General features: G+C 54.0%; 1 protein-coding gene across 1 annotated transcript; it reads left to right on the forward strand.

The window, feature by feature from the left end:
• Nucleotides 1-996: 996 nt before the first annotated feature.
• On the forward strand, nucleotides 997-4917 carry LOC115334430 (protocadherin alpha-2-like). Its single transcript, XM_029998549.2, is given in 5 exon segments — nucleotides 997-1009; nucleotides 1535-1658; nucleotides 1863-2092; nucleotides 2095-2162; nucleotides 2164-4917. Coding segments are annotated over 5 exon segments (3189 nt in total).
• The last annotated feature ends 11783 nt before the right edge of the window (nucleotides 4918-16700 follow it).

A 16700-nucleotide genomic window follows, 5' to 3' on the forward strand; every position in this document is an offset into this window, starting at 1 on the left:
CAGTGAGAATGCTGTGGTGTTACTGTTGTGGCTTTTGTTTGTCTGTGTGACAGGTGGATCATGCTAATGAGTGAGAGGTATTCCGTGGGGGCTAATGCCCCTGTGTTGTTCTGGCAGTGGATGCCTGCCTGAAAGGGAATGCAAGAGTTTGCCATTCAGCGCGCAGGTGGAAAAGGAGGCCGGAAGAATAGCTCTTCATCGAGATACATGAAGAGTACTCGGGAGCTCTGTTTGCCCCATGCTCTTCCAGTGTTCTTGAAGGATTGTCGTGCTGGCCTGTGATGGGTTTGATTTCCCTAAAGAAGGACTCCCCTGGGTTGTTTGGACTCTTTGGAGCCTGCTGGCGGAGATGTCCAAGTCTGTGGGGCTTGGGCTTGTGTTTCAGAGGGTGAGGGATTCTTTATGATGTAGCAGTGATGATCTTTCTTTGCCATGTGATTGCCTTGCTCTGTTATTTGCTGTGTCCTTGAGAGGACTGGTGGCTGATGAGTGTGGCCTCCTTCCAGAAGGGAGGGATGGGGAAGTGCAGGGGCAGTCTGTGTGTCTTGCATTGGCTGGAGGAAAGCAGGAAGGTTGTTATTCACCTGGAAGGGATGGAAGGTGGCAGGGAAGAGGAATGAGACCTCTTGCCAAAGGGCATGCCTGTGCTTCATGTCGAGTGCAGTGTAGACGTGTAGAAAATCTTTTGGTAAAGGGGAAAAAGAAGAGAAGAGACGAGGGTGGAAGCAGAAGATAAGGGGAGGCAAGGATAGGGCAGGGTGAGTCAAAAAAGGAAAAGGAAGCAAAGGAAGAGAAGTAGGAAAGAAAAAAGATGAAGAGATGAAAGGACAAGGAAGAAAAAGTAATGAGAAAGGAAGCAGGAAATAAGAAGGAACGCAAGAGAGAGGAAGATGGAAGGAAAGGACTGTATGCAATGAAGAAAGATAGAAGGACAAGGAAGTAAGTAAGGAAGAGGTGATAGGGGATATTACCAGGATGCACTGATGCTATCTCTACATGTCGAATGGAGGTGAGGACCTCGGCATCCTTGGGACCAAGGGACGCTGTGCAAGGCTTGATGAGAAGTGGTGAGGAAGGGAAATGATAGCTGTTGCCAGAGGGCATGTCCATGCTTCATGGCGAGGGTGAGGTAGTCATATGGAGAACATGTAGGTAAAGGAGACAAGGAAGAAGCAAAGAGGGAAGAAGAAGAGAAGGGGAGGGATGGACAGGGAAGAGAGAGGAAGGGAGAAAGAGAAATCAGAGACGGAAGGAAGGCACAACAGAGAGAAACTAAATCAAACAAGAACGAAGCAAGCAATGGAGAGAAGGAAAATAAAGAAAAGAAGAAAGGATAAAGGAGTTTACTAGCGTATACAGACACTATGTCTGTACACAGAAAGGTGGTGAGGGTGAGCAGGGAAGGAAAGAAGTATCGGTAGAGGAGATTAGCAAAAGGCACCGACCTTACCTCTAGGCGCTGAAGAGAGTTGGTCCCTAACAGCCTCCGCCTCGGTTAGAGTACCGCGCTCCGGCGCTGCTGGCCCGTAATTAGCGCTGCTGGCCCCGTCTTTGACGGTGCCCGCCGCGGCGCCGGAGGCGACTGGCGAGCTGCCAGCGGGGGTAGAGAAGAGCGAAGGATGGAAGGAGAAGGGAAAGGGGAGTAAAGACTTGGGCACGTGAGGGCAAGAACGAAAAGGAGAAGGAAGAGCAGAAAGAGGACATGGAAGGTGGAAAGAGAAGAAAGCAGAAAGAGGTTGGAAAGAGAAGACAGAGGAAGAAGAAGATGGAAGAGAAGAGAGAAGAAAGAGAAGGGAAATGTCAGGAAAGGAAGGAAGAAGGCGAGAAACGCATAAGAAGAGATAAGTGGGGGCGGAAAGAAGAAAGGCCGAAGGAAAGAGGAAAGGCGCAGGGAGGAAGGGAAAAAGAAAGGAAGGAGGCAAAGCAGGAGGAGCACGGAAGGGAGCGAGGCGAGAGGCGGCGGGCTGGCGATCGTGGGGAGCGTGCGAGGCGTCGGAGCAGCACACGGTGTCGCTGCAGGCTCAGAAACGGCGTGGGAGCGGTGAGGCGGCTCCGCCCCGGTGCGGCGGAGAGCCCGGCTGTGAGCGCGGGGGGGCGGCGCGGGGCGGGCGGGCGAGCCGGTGCGTCCGGGCGGCGGCGGGGAGCCGTGCGGGGCCCGTGCGGGCGGCGGCGGCGATGGGCGTGTGCTGGGGGCCCGTGGTGCGGGTGCTGGTGCTGCAGGCGGCCTGGGCGCTGGGCGGCGGGCAGGTGCGCTACTCGGTGCCGGAGGAAGCCAAGGCCGGGACGGTGGTGGGCCGGCTGGCGCAGGACCTGGGCCTGGAGGCGGGCGAGCCGGAGGCGCGTCGGCTGCGGCTGGTGGCGCAGGGCCGGCGGGCGAGCGTGGAGGTGAGCGGGGCGAGCGGGGCGCTGGTGGTGAGCTCGCGGCTGGACCGGGAGGAGCTGTGCGGGAAGAGCGCGCCGTGCGCCCTGCGCCTGGAGGTGCTGGTGGAGCGGCCGCTGCGCGTCTTCCACGTGGAGCTGGAGGTGACCGACATCAACGACAACGCCCCGCTCTTCCCCGCCGCCCGGAAAAACCTCAGTTTATCGGAGAACTCCCCCCCCGGTTCTCGGTTCCCGCTGGAGGGCGCGTCGGATGCAGACGTCGGAGCCAACGCGCAGCTCTCCTATACCCTCAGCCCTAGCGAGCACTTCTCTCTGGATTTACAGCGCAGTGAAGAATACCGAGAATCCTTGTTTCTGGTGCTGAGGAGACCGCTGGACCGCGAGACGATGGCTGAGCACCGTTTGGTGTTGACAGCGAGTGACGGGGGCCGTCCATCGCTGACAGGCACGATGGAGCTGGTGATCTCGGTGCTGGACGCCAACGACAATGCGCCCCAGTTCAACCAGTCGGTGTATAAAGTGCAGCTGCTAGAGAGCGCTGCAGAGGGGACGCTGGTGGCGCAGGTGAACGCCACGGATCCGGACGTGGGAAGCAATGGCGAAATGACGTTCACTGCGAGCAATACTTTTCCCACAAATGGATTAAAACTTTTCTTTTTAGATCCAAAGACGGGGGAGATCCGTCTCAGGGGTGCCCTGGACTTCGAAGACATCCCGTCATACGAGATACAAATCGAAGCGACGGATAAGGGGACCCCCCCGCTGTCGGGTCACTGCAAGGTGTTGGTGGAGGTGCTGGACGTGAACGACAACGCGCCGGAGGTGTGGGTGACGTCGCTGTCGGTGCCGGTGCCGGAGGACGCGGCGGTGGGGACGGTGGTGGCGCTGCTGAGCGTGTCGGACCGGGACTCGGGGGCGAACGGTCGGGTGCGCTGCGCGGTGTGGCCGGCGGCGCCGTTCGGGCTGGTGGCGACGTTCGCGGGCTCGTACTCGCTGGTGCTGCGGGAGGCGCTGGACCGGGAGCGGGTGTCGGAGTACGAGGTGGAGGTGCGGGCGGAGGACGGCGGGGCGCCGGCGCTGCGCGCCAGCCGCGGGGTGCGGGTGCCGGTGTCGGACGTGAACGACAACGCGCCGGCGTTCGCGCAGGCCGTGTACACGGTGCTGGCGCGGGAGAACAACGCGGCGGGCGCGGAGCTGGCGCGGCTGTGGGCGCGGGACCCGGACGAGGCGGGCAACGGGCGCGTGAGCTACTCGGTGGCGGAGGGCGTGGGCGGGGGCGCGGTGGCGGGCGGGGGGTGGCGGGCGGCGTCGAGCTACGTGTCGGTGGACGCGGAGAGCGGGCGGCTGTGGGCGCTGCAGCCGTTGGACTACGAGGAGGTGCAGGTGCTGCAGTTCGAGGTGCGGGCGGTGGACGCGGGGGAGCCGCCGCTGTGCGGCAACGCCACGGTGCAGCTGTTCGTGGTGGACGAGAACGACAACGCGCCGGCGCTGCTCCCGGCTGCCGGGGGCGGGCCGGGCGGCGGGGCCGCGGGCTCGGCGGCGTCGGGGCCGGGCTCGGGCTCGGGGGCGCTGTGGGCGTGGGCGGCGTGGGGGGCGCCGGCGGGGCAGGTGGTGGCGAAGATCCGCGCGGTGGACGCGGACTCGGGCTACAACGCGTGGCTGCGCTACGAGCTGTGGGAGCCGCGGGGGAAGGGCCCGTTCCGCGTGGGGCTGTACAGCGGCGAGGTGAGCACGGCGCGGGCGCTGGAGGAGGCGGACGGCCCGCGGCAGCGGCTGGTGATCGTGGTGCGGGACCACGGGGAGCCGGCGCGCTCGGCCACGGCCACGCTGAGCGTGTCGCTGGTGGAGGGCGCCGAGGCGGCGCTGGCGGCCGCGGGCTCGTCGTCGTCGGGGGCGGGGCTGCGGCCGGCGGCGGGCGCGGAGGGCGGCGCGGCGGCGGCGGCGGCGGCGGCGACGAACGTGTGGCTGGTGGTGGCCATCTGCGCGGTGTCGAGCCTGTTCCTGCTGGCGGTGGTGCTGTACGGGGCGTCGCGGTGGGCGCCGCGGGCGGCCGTGCTGTCGGGGCCCGGTCCGGCGACGCTGGTGTGCGCCAGCGAAGTGGGGAGCTGGTCGTACTCGCAGCGCCAGAGCCGGAGCCTGTGCGTGGCGGAGGGCGCGGGCAAGAGCGACCTGATGGTTTTCAGCCCCAACTTCCCGCCGCCGCCCGGCCCCGCGGCGAAGGAGACGCAGCCGGAGGCGCCCGCTCTCGTGGACACGGTCAGTGCCCCCCCCCCCCTTTGTCGCCTCTCGCCCCTTCCCCCTTCTTGTGGCCCTGGTCGCCCGGCCCCTGGGCAGGCGCTGGTGGGAGTCGAGCTCAGGCGGTGGGGGCTTGGCGGGTGCTTCGGGCTTGGCGGGTGCTTCTTAAGGGTGTTCACGGGACCTTTGCATCCTTGCCGGAGCCCCCGGGCTCTCGGTGTGGGGGAGGAAGCAAGCAAGGTGTTGCCACACCCCGCAGCAGTGGCCATCCGCAGCTGTGCTTTGCGGTTGTGGGTGTGAGCTGTTGTCCCGTGGAATGAAATCCCTGCCGACTGCGATGTGAGGTGCCACGACATCAGCTTTGCGGACGCTCGGGCTTGCTGGTGTGCAGCATTTCCACCCGAGCTTGCTGAAGGGGTGCCAGACACGCAGGCTGTGGTGGTGGCAGTCCCGCAGGCACTATTTACTGCTTCTTAGAGTTGCTTTTTGCTGACCGTGCTGGTATCCGCTGTGGTTTCTTGTCATAAACTCTGTCCTCATCCCTATTTGATTCCCTTCTGCGAGAGTTGTGATGGAAAGTGACAGTTGGGTGTTCAGAGTCTTCTCTGCCCGTGGTGTAATTTCTGCATTTTTGTTCGCCCACCGGAGGAATTATGAAAGTAGGGAAGGCAATACGGACTTTTCCTATGTTTTTTTCCAAGTGTGTTGTAAGGCTAGTTGGTAGTGTAAAGTGCTCAGGGAGAAGAGTTTCACCCAACAAGGTAGGTGTTAGAGACAGGAATTTCCTTTTCATTTTGTTGTTTCCAGCATCCCCCAGGTTTTGGTCTCTTGTTCGTGGCCAGGGAAGTCATGTGACATACACTGGTCTGTTTTGATGTTCTTCTAATATTTGAATCAACAGCCTCATGGTTACAGAAGCCCTGGAAACATCTTCTTGGGGAAAACCTAACAAACAAACAAGCAAAACCGAACAAGCAGAACAAACCCAAACAAAATAAACCCAACAAAACAAAACCCAAACCAGATTCTGATACGTAGTCAATGTCATCTGTTGCAGTGGGGTGCTCATCAACTCTTGGGTTGTTTTTTCAGAGCAAGAAATTGATGCTATTGCTATTTAGAGCTGTGACAATGTCACCCGTAGAAACAGTCTTGCTCCCAGGTCTGCAACATTTCCCTTGGAGAGAGCTGAAGCATTGCCAGACATGATGGGTCGTCAGCAGAGAGTTTGCTGACACTGTGTACGTGATACCTGGGTGTGTTTTCTTCAGTGGTCTCATTGATGGGAAGCATAAGCAAAAGTCAGAATGAGCCGGGAAAGGAAACTGTGGCATGTCATGGAGGTGATTCTGGCACTGGCATTGAGCAGGGCCTGGGCATTTCCTGATGCGAAGGTTGATTTTGAGCAGTGGGAAGACTTGTCTGTGGGAACCGGAAATCCTTGGGAATTCCATGGCCTATGCCATAAGAAGACAAGAATGGGAGATGTGTGCTTTTCTTGAGAACGCATGTTGGAGAGTGGGGAGTGGAGGAGGCTGCCTGGAGGAAAGCATGAGGCAGGATGGGCAGAGAGTGTTCCTGTCCAGGATTCTTTTCCAGGCTCCAAGAATCTGGAGCTGGAGGCCTTCTGGGTCTTGAGATAGTTACATGGTATTGAAATGCCCACAATGTTGTACGACTATCTCCCAGCAGAGACAGTCCCTTGTGCTGCTGCTGCGTGATTGCCGTAGGCAATGTGTTGGTAGGAGGGGTTGACATGCAGACTGCTGAATACTGTCTGATGAACCTTTTGGCTCCTGTTTTGGGAAGGATGTTGTGGGAGGGTAGCGTTTCAACCTGCTGTCCTTATGTAGTGCTGGGCATCTATAGCAGCTTCCACAGCTGTTGATGTTGCCATGACCGTAGAATCACAGAATGGTTTGGGTTGGAGGAGACCTTAAAGAGGATGTAGTTGCAAGCCCCCTGCAATGAGCAGGGACATTTTCCAGTATATCAGGTTGGTCAAAGCCCCATCCAACCTGGCCTTGAACACTTCCAGGCAAGGGGCATCCACAACTCCTCTGGGAACGTGTTCCAGTGTCTCACCACCCTCCCAGGAGGTAATTTCTTCCTAGTATCTAATCTAAAACTACCCTCTTTCAGTGTAAAACCATTACGCTTCATCTTATCACTACACTCCCTTATAAAAAGTCCCTCCCTATCTTTGGTGTATGCCCCCTTTAAGTCGTGGAAGGACGCTATAAGGTCTCTGCGGAGCCTTCTCTTCTCCAGGCTAAACAACCCCAAGTCTCTCAACCTGTCACAGGGGAGGTGCTGCAGCCCCCTGATCATCTTTGTGGCCCTCCTCTGGACCCGCTCGAGCAGGACCATGTCTTTCTTATGCTGTGTGCCCCAGAGCTGAACAGAGTACTCCAGGTGGGGCACCACAAGAGCAGAGTAGAGGGAGAGAATCACTTTTCCCCAACCTGCGAGCCACACTTCTTTTGAATGCCGCCCGGGACATGATTGGCTTTCTAGGCTGTGAGCACACGTTGCTGGCTCATGTTCACTTTTTCATCCACCCGTACCCCCAAGTCCGTGTGCACAGGCCTGCTCTCAATCCCCTCATTGCCAGGGCTGTACCCACGTTTGGGATTGCCCCGACCCAGGTGCAGGACCTTGTGCTTGGCCTTGTTGAACTTCATGAGGTTTGCACGGGCCCAGCTCTCAAGCCTGTCAAGGTCCCTCTGGATGGCATCCCTTCCCTCTGGAGTACGAACCGCAGCACTCAGCTTGGTGTCATGTGCAAACTTGCTGAGGGTTCACTCAATCCCACTGTCCATGTCCCTGACGAAGATGTTAAGTAATACTGTTCTCCATACAGGCCCCTGAAGGACACCACTCGTTGCTGATCTCCACCCAGACACTGAGCTGTTGAGCGCAACTCTTGGAGTGTGACCATCCAGCCAATTCCTTATCCACCAAATGGTCCACATGTCAAATCCATGTCTCTCCATTTTAGAGGTAGGGTTGGTAGAGGTTGTGTGGGACAGTATCAAATGCTTTGCACAAGTCCAGGTAGCTGATGTCAGTCATGTTCCCTTATCCACCAATGCTGTAACCCTGCAATAGAAGACCACCAGAAATTTGTCAGGCATGACTTGCCATTAGTGAAGCCACGTTGGTCACCTCTCTGTTTTCCATGTGCCTTAGCATAATTTCCAGGAGGATCTGCTTCACGGTCTTGCCAGGCACAGAAGGGAGACTGGCTGGCCTGCAGTTTCCCGGGTCTTCCTTTTTTTGCCTTTTGAAAAATGGGGGTTATGTTTCCCCTTTTCCAGTCACTGGGAACTTCCCCAGTCTGTCATGACTTTTCAAATATGAGGGATAGTGGCTTGGCAACTTCATCTGCCAGTTCCCTCAGGACCCTCAGATGCATCTTGTCAGGTTCCATGGACTTGTGCTCATTCACAGTCTCCAACCTCATCTTCTTCTACGGTGGGCAGGACTTCATTCTCCCAGCTGAGGTTTGCAGTTGTGGGTGTGAATTGTTGTTCTGTAGAATAAAATCACTGCCGATTGCGTTAGAGGTGCCACACCACCAGCTTTGCAGACGCTCTTGCTTGCTGGCGTGTAGCATTTCCACTCAAGATTGATGAAGAAGTGTGAGACATGCAGGCTGTGGTGGTGGCAGCCCCCCAGGCACTATTTTCTGCCATTTCCGTTGCTGACTGCTGTCTGCGCTTGGATCGGATGTGCTTTCTTGTCACAAACTCTGTCATCCTCCTCTTTGATTCTCCTCTGGAAGAGACGTGATGGAAGGTGACAGTTGAGACTTGAGGGTTTTCTCTTCCCATGGTGTAATTTCTCCGTTTTGGTTGGCTGAGCAGAGTGGTTATGAAAGTAGGGAAGGCACTGCGGACTTTTCCTATGTTTTTTTCCAACTGTGTTGTAAGTCTAGTTCATAGGATAAATTTTTCAGGGAGAGAGGTGTGACTGAATAAGGCAGGTGTTAGAAATGGGAATTTTCTTTTGCTGCTCCCCCTTTCCCCCAGGTTGTGGACTACGTTCCTCACCAGTGAAGTGTCATGACATATGCTGGCCTGTTTTGATGTTCTCTCGATATTTGGATCAGCAGCGACAACCTTAAAGAATCCACGTAAGCCTTGTTTTCAACCCCCAAACCCCAACCATCCCCAAATTGTCTGACACATTAGATATCATCCATTACAGTGATGTGCTCGTCAGCATTTGGGTTGCTCTCTCACAGCTTGAAATCAATGCCCATTACCACTAGAATTGTCCCGATATCATGGGTTTAGGAAAGGCATGTCCTGCTTGACTAACCTGATCTCCTTCTTTGACAAGACGACCCGCTTAGTGGATGAGAGAAAGGCTGTGGATGTTGTTTGCCTGGACTTTAGTAAAGTCTTTGACACCGTTTCGCACAGCGTTCTCGTGGAGAAACTGGCTGCTCATGGCTTGGGTGGTTGTACTGTTTGGTGGGTAAACAACTGGCTGGCTGGCCGGGCCCAAAGAGTTGTAGTGAACAGAAGTAAATCCAGATGGCGGCCGGTCACAAGCGGTGTTCGCCAGGGTTCATTCTTGGGGCCAGTTCTGTTTAATATCCTTATCAGTGATCCGGATGAGGGAGTCGAGCGCACCCTCAGTAAGTTTGCAGACGACACCAAGTTGGGCGGGAGTGTTGATCTGCTTGAGGGTAGAGACTCTGCAGAGGGGTCTGGAGAGGCTGGATCGATGGGCTGAGGCCAACTGGATGAGCTTCAAGAAGGCTAAGTGCCAGGTCCTGCATGTGGGTCATAACAACCCAGTGCAAGGCTGCAGGCTTGGGGAAGAGTGACTGGAAAGCTGCCTGGAGGAAAAGGGCCTGGGGGTGTTGGTCAACAGCCAGCTGAATATGAGCCGGCAGTGTGCCCAGATGGCCAAGGCGGCCAATAGCCTCCTGGCTTTTATCAGAAATAGTGTGGGCAGCAGGAGTAGGGAAGTGATCATCCCTTTGTACATGGCACCGGTGAGACCGCACCTCGAAGACTGTGTTTGGTTTTGGGCCCCTCACCCCAAGAAAGACATTGAGGTGCTGGAGCGTGTGCAAAGAAGAGCAATGAAGCTGATGAAGGGTCTAGAGAACAAGACGTACAAGGAGCAGCTGAGGGAACTGGGGTTGTTTGGTCTGGAGAAAAGGAGGCTGAGGGGAGACCTCTACAACTGCCTGAAAGGAGATTGTACCTAGGTGGTTGTTGGTCTCTTTTCCCAAGTAGCAAGTGATAGGACGAGAGGAAATGGCCTCAAGTTGTGCCAGGGGAGGTTTAGATTGGATATTAGGAGAAAATTCTCCCCTCAAAGGGTTTGTCAAGCATTGGAACAGGCTGGCCAGGGAAGTACTTGAGTCGCCATCCCTGGGGATATTTAGAAGACGTGGTGGTTAGGGACATGGTTTAGTGGTGGACTTGGCAGTGTTAGGTTAATGTTTGGACTCGACGGTCTGAAGGATCTTCTCCAACATCAACGACACTATGATCATCTCTGGAAATAGTATTGCTCCAAGACGTGTAAGGTTTCCATGTGAGGTTGCTGAAGCATTGCAAACCATGAAGAGTAAGCTGCGGAGAGTCTGCTGGACACGGTGTATGCGATAGCATCTGTATGCTTTTCTGTGGTGCTGCCGTTGACAGAAGTGTCCACAAAAGCTGGACTGAAAGGAAACTGTTGCATGTTCGTGGCGGTGATTGTGGCAGTGGCATTGAGTAGTGCCTGGGCAACTCCTGATGTGAAGGGTGACCTTTAGCAGTGGGAAGACTTGTGTGAGGGAAGTGGAAATCCTTGGGATGACCATGGGCCATGTTGTAAGAAGACAAGAATGGGAGATGTGTGCTTTTCTCGAGGACACATGTTGCAGAGTGGGGAATGGAGGCTTGCTAGAGGAAAGCATGAGGCAGGAAGGGCACAGAGTATTCTTTTGCAGGATTGTTTCCCAGGCTGCTAGGGTCTGGAGTATGAGGCCTGTTACATGGTATTGAAATGCCCACAGTGTCCCTTGAGGTTATGAATATCTGCCCCCAGAGACAGTCATTTGTGCTGCTGCCTTCCTGACCTAGGTAATGTGTTGGTAAGAGGGGTTGAGATGCAGACTTCTGAATGTTGTCTGCTGATCAATTTCACGCTTCTTTTGAGGAGGGTGTTGTGGGAGTGTATCACTTCAGCCAGCTGTCCTTGTTTAGTGGTGGGCATCCATAGTAGCTTCCACGTCCACCGATGTTGCCATGATGGTTCCTTCTCCTCCTCAGGCAGGATTTGTAAGCGGAAGTGATGAGGAGGTGGCTGTAATCCAATGTTCTTTCTCCAAGTGTGTTGTAACCATAGTTAGTATGATAAAGTGTTGAGGGAGAGGAGTTTCACCCCACAAGGTAGGTGTTAGGAACGGGAATTTTCTTTTTCTTTTCCTGCTTCCCCTTTCCCCCAGTTGTGGAGTGCATTCCTCGCCAGTGAAGTGTCATGAAGTACGCTGCCCTGTTTTGATGTTCGTTCAATATTTGGATCGGAAGTCACATCATTGCACAAGCCCTGGAAATCTTCTTTTCTTACAAGAAAAAACAAAGAAACAAACCAACCCAAAGCCAAAAAACCAGCCCTCCCCAACAAAACTGAAACCAAATTCCCCTACGCAGTCGATATCATCGGTTACGGTGTTGTGCCCGTCAACATATGTTCGTTTTTCCCTCAGAGCATGAAATCAATGCCATGGCCATCTCGAGCTGTCCCAGCGTCACCTTTATAAAGAGTATTGCTCCCAGGTCTGCCACATTTCCTTCTGAGAATGCTGAAGCATTGCCAAACACGAAGGGTCAGCTGCAGAGACTCTGCTGGATGCTGTGTGTGTGATACCATCTGTACGTTTCTTTGTGGTGCTGTCTTTGGTGGGAAGGGTCTGGAAAATCTGGAGAGAGCCCTGAGGTGGGCAAGGAAACTGTTGCTTGTTCATGGAGGTGAATGTGGCAGTGGCATTGCGTAGGGCCTGGGCATCTCCTGATGTGAAGGGTGACCTTGAGCAGTGGGAGAACTTCTTACCTTTGCTGACTGCAGATCATGCTGGTATCGGTTGTGGTTTCCTGTTGTAAACTCTGTCCTCACCCTGTTTGATTCTCCTCTGCAAGAGACATGATGCAAGGTAACAATTGGGAGTCTACCCTATAGCGTAGTTTCTCCATTTTTATTTGCCCAACAGGGTTATTGTAAAAGTAGGGAAGGTGGTACAAACTTTTCCAAGTGTTCTTTTTCCAAGTGTATTTTAACTGTAGTTAGTCGCATAAAGTGTTGAGGCAGAAGTGTGTGACCCAAGGCAGGTATTTCCTTTTTCTTGTCCTGCCCTCCCCTGCTGGGTTTTGGGCTTGGGTTCCTGGCCCGAGTGGAGGCGTGACTGTACACTGGCCTGTTTTGATGTTCCTTCAATATTTGCATCGCCAGCCATGCCATTAAAAAACTGATGGAAAAACCTGTTTTCAGAAAAAGAACCAAACCAAAACAACCCCAAAAAGCTAAACAGCTCACCCCAAAAACTCAAGTGAAAATTTTTGTACACGGTAGATATCATCGGTGACGCTGGTGTGTTTGTCAGCATTTGGGTTCTCGTTGCACAGCATGCAATTTATGCCCATTGCCATTAGAGTTGTTCCGATATCACCCCTATAACTATTATTGCTCCCAGTTGTGTAACGTTTCCGTCCGAGGTTGCTGAAGCCACAGGAGAGTGTGGCATGTTGCGGAGGTGAATGTGGCAGTGGTACTGAGTAGGGCCTGGCCATTTCTGGATGTGAAGGTCGACCTTGAGCAGTGGGAAGACTTGTCTGAGGGAAGTGGAAATCCTTGGGAAGACTGTGGGCCATGTCGTAAGAAGACAAGAATGGGAGATGATGTGCTTGTCTTGAGAACGCGTGTTGCAGAGTGGGGAGTGGAGGCTGCCTGGAGGAAAGCATGAGGCAGGATGGGCAGAGAGTGTTCCTGCCCAGGATTCTTTCCAGGCTCCAAGGGTCTGGAGTATGAGGCCTTGTGGATCTTGAGACAGTATGTGAAACTGAAATGCCCGCAATGTGTTTTGAGTTTATGAATATCTCCCACCAGGGTCAGTAGGTTCCCCTGCAGCCTGCCTGATGTAGGCGATGTGTTGTTAAGAAGGGGTGACATGCAGACTGGTGAATGCTGTCTGATGAACTTTTTTTCTCCTGTGTTTTGGCGGGGTGTTGTGGGAGGGTAGTGCTTCAACCTGCTGTCCTTGTGGAGTGGTGGGCATCTATAGCAGCTTCCACAGCCGTTGAAGTTGCCATGATGGTTCCTTGATCCTCCTTGGGCAGGATTTGTAAGGGGGTGTAGGGAGGTGGGTGTAATCTTTCTGTGCTCGATTCCCTCTACGTGTTCACTTGCACAGTTGGCCTGGGTAGAGATGGTGTGTCCTGTTATGCTTAAGTCATTCAGAGCTGTGCACTTACACGCCAAAGCCTGCCCAGCTCTGGTTTTCTCTGGTACAAATTCTCCCACGCGGTGGACATTGTGAGTGTGCTTCTGCTTCGGTATTTGGTGTGGTTTTCTGAAAGAGTAAATTCCGTGTGGACAGGTGTCAGAGCTGTCAAGCTCTAATCAAAGGATCTTTACGTTCTAATGCACAGCAGTGTTGTTTCCCTCTGAGATTGCTTGAAAAGTCAGAAAACATTCAGGGTGAAGTTCAGGCAGCTGGGAAGAGTCTGTCAGACACTGTGCGGCTTTGCAGCCCTCCGTATGTTTTCTGTGCCATTTGTGAGGGAAAGCGAGGATGTGCAAAGGCCTGGGTCATGTTGAGAACGGGGCTTAGAGGTGGGGCATGTTGTGGGGCTGGAGCAGTACCCGGGTGCTGTGGCAGCGATCCTGTGAGTGGCTGAAGTGTGGCCTGGGCATGCGTCATGGGGAGTGTGACCTTGAGTGGGGAAAAGTCTTGCGTGAGGGAAATGGAGATGCTGGTTAGAACATGGTCTGTGTCATTGGGGAAGAAGTGGAGAATGTCCACTTAGCTGGAGATGCCATTGCCCCGGGTGTGGGATAGGGGATGCCAGTAGAAAACATCAAGAAGAGGCTCCGCAGACAGTGCTACTTGCCCGGGATCCTTTCAGGGCCTCCAGAATTTCTGCATAGCCTTGTGCCTGTTGTTGTCCTCGTGTGTTTCAATACAGTGGAACGGGTTCCTTTGGTTTTCTTCCCTCCTCTTACCAAAACCTCCCATCGTTTTGTTTTCTCTTCTCTCGCATTGTCAATGTGTTGGTAACAGCGGATGAGATGCAGGAGGCGGAATTGTGGCAGCTGTCAGGTTGCAGACATTTGGGCGGTTTGTCATCATTGTGGGGGATGGCTTTTCCACTCTCTTGAGCTGAGCTTGATGTTGACAGAATGTGCTTGGCTTTCAGGTCTCCCTCCTGCTCTCCTTGTGATAGAAGTGCATAAGGGAGCACTGTGCACTGTCAAGCATTTTCCAGGCTTTTGCAGAACATGAGTAATTTTTTTGTGTCCAGCTTCCCCAGGAATCTCTCTTAATGTTAGTTGCAAATGTCCCTTAAAGCCGTTGTTTCTGCTGTCCTGAAAACGTTTTTTTATTTTGAAGAAGCAACCAGTGATTCTACAGCTAAGTTGTTCATACCTGAAAAGGATGAGTTTGAGAGGCAGATGTACTTTTGTTCCTGTTTTGTCATGGTATCTTGCTGTTGGATCAACCGAATGTTGCCAGGATTGTAATGCCTGTAGGCCTGGAGCAGCAAAGCACCACTGCCTGCTCTCATTGCTTTCCTGCTGCTTCCAGGCACAGTGTGATCAGGCGGCAGCAAGCGTATATGGAGGAGGGATCACAATCCGTTACATGGGGTGGATGTTTTGGGCATTGAGCGGATGTTGTCATTAAAAATGCCATGGTGTTACCCGCGTGGCTTTTGTTTGGCTGTGTGATGGGTGGGTCATGCTATTCCGAGGGGACTGATGCCCCTGGGTACTGAGGTTCTTGCTGTGTTGTTCTGGCAGTGCATGCCTGCCTGAATGGGAAGCAAGAGCTTGCCATTCAGCACGTAGGTGGAAAATGAGTCTGGAAGAATGGAGGTATCTTTAGGATGCTTGGGAGCTGTGGTTGCCCTGTGCTTTTTTATCCTCCTGGAGGGTTGTTGTGCTCGGCTGTGCTGGGTTTGAGTTCCCGAATGAGAGACTCGCCTGCGTTGTTTGGACTCTGTGGAGCCCTTTTTTTCAGTGACATCCCTGTATCTGGGGGTTCTGTTTCAGAGAGTGGTGGATTGTGTTCTGATGAGTGTCATGGTTTCAGCCCAGCTGGTAACAAAGCACCACGCAGCTGCTCCCTCACCGCGCCCCCCCCCCCCCCCCCCCAGCTACGGTGGGATGATGAGAAAATATAAAGGCAGGCTCGTGGGTCGAGAGAAGGGCAGGGAGGGATCACTCACCACTTATGGTCACGGGTAAAAGACAGGCTCAGTTTGGGGAAGAAACAAAATCAATTTAATTGACTACAAGTCAAATCAAACCAAGGATATTAGGAAGTAAACCCAAATCTTGGAACACCTTCCCCCCACCCCTCCCTCCTTCCCAGCTCAACCCCACTCCCGTTTCTCTCTACCCGCTCCCTCCGGTGGCGCAGGGGAACAGGGGATGGGTATTGGGGTCAGGTCGCCACACCTTGTCTCTGCCGCTCCTTCGTCCTCAGGGGGAGGACCCCTCACTCTTCCCCTGCTCCACCGTGGGGTCCCTCCCACGGGAGACAGTCCTTCACAAACTTCTCCAACGTGAGTTCCGCGGGCTGCAGTTCCTCACAAACTTCCCTGACGTGGGTCCTTTCCATGGGCCGATCTTCAGCCACGCACTGCTCCAGCGCGGGCTTTCGGATGGAGTCACGGCCATCTTCAGGGGCATGTGCTCCCCTGCTCACCTCCACGGGCTGCAGGGGGACAGCCAGCCGTCTCACCACGGGCTGCAGGGGGACAGCCAGCCGTCTCACCACGGGCTGCAGGGGCATCAACCTCCTCAGGCGCCCCTCGTCCCCCTCCTTCACTGACCTCGGTATCCACAGAGGCGTTCCTCTCACATTCCAATACCCCCACTCACTGCAGATTCCTCTTCTTAAATACCTTCTCCCAGAGGCGCTACCACCATCACTGATATGGTCGGCTTGGGCAAGAGGAGGGTCCGGCTTGGAGCCAGGGGAGCCTCTAGCAGCTTCTCACAGGAGCCACCCCTGCAGCCCCTCCCCCACTAGCAAAAACCCCCATGCCACACAAACCCATAACTGATGAAGCAGAGATGTTCCTTGCCATTTGATTGCCTCACTCTGTGATTTGCTGGGTCCTTGAGATGGCTGGTATGCCGAAGGGTGTGTTCTTCTTCAGGAAGATAAGGGCAGGTGCAGATTCATAGAGTGGAGGAAAACAGGAGGGTTGTTTATAGTATGGAAGGATGGAAGGTGATAGGGATGAGGAATGAGAGCTCTTGCCAAAGGGCACGTCCGTGCTTCATGGCGAGTGTGGTGTAGACATTTTTAAAACTTCTTGGTAATGGAAAAACGAAACAGAAGATAGAAGGATGGAAGTAGAAAAGAATGGGAGGCAAGGATAGGGCAGGACAAAAAAAAAAAAAAAAAGGGAGATGAGACGGGAAAGAAGAGGAAAAGGAAGAAGGACAGGAAGTAATCTATGCAAGTAAGAAGCAAGCAAGCAAGCAAGAATGCAAGAAAGAAGAAGCAAGAAAGAAGGAAGAGACGATAGCAGAGATTACCAGCATGCACCAACGTTGTATCGACACGATGAATGGAGTGGAGGACCTTAGCACCCTCGGTACTCAGGGTGCTGTCAGGCTTGGTGAAAAGTGGTGAGGAAGAGGTCTTGCCTGAAGGGGTGTCCATGCTTCATTGTGAGTGTGTTGTAGCCATTTAGAAATTATTTTGGTGAAGGAGAAAAAGAAAGGAAGATACAATGGCTCGGCTGTTTGTGTATAAACAGAAAGGATTAGGACGCAAAGATGAGGCAGGGCAGGGAAAAAAGGAAAGAGCTAGGGATAGAGCTAAGGAAAGGCAGAAG

Source organism: Aquila chrysaetos, chromosome 22 (genome assembly GCF_900496995.4).
Source record: "Aquila chrysaetos chrysaetos chromosome 22, bAquChr1.4, whole genome shotgun sequence".
In the NCBI taxonomy this organism is placed as follows: domain Eukaryota; kingdom Metazoa; phylum Chordata; class Aves; order Accipitriformes; family Accipitridae; genus Aquila; species Aquila chrysaetos.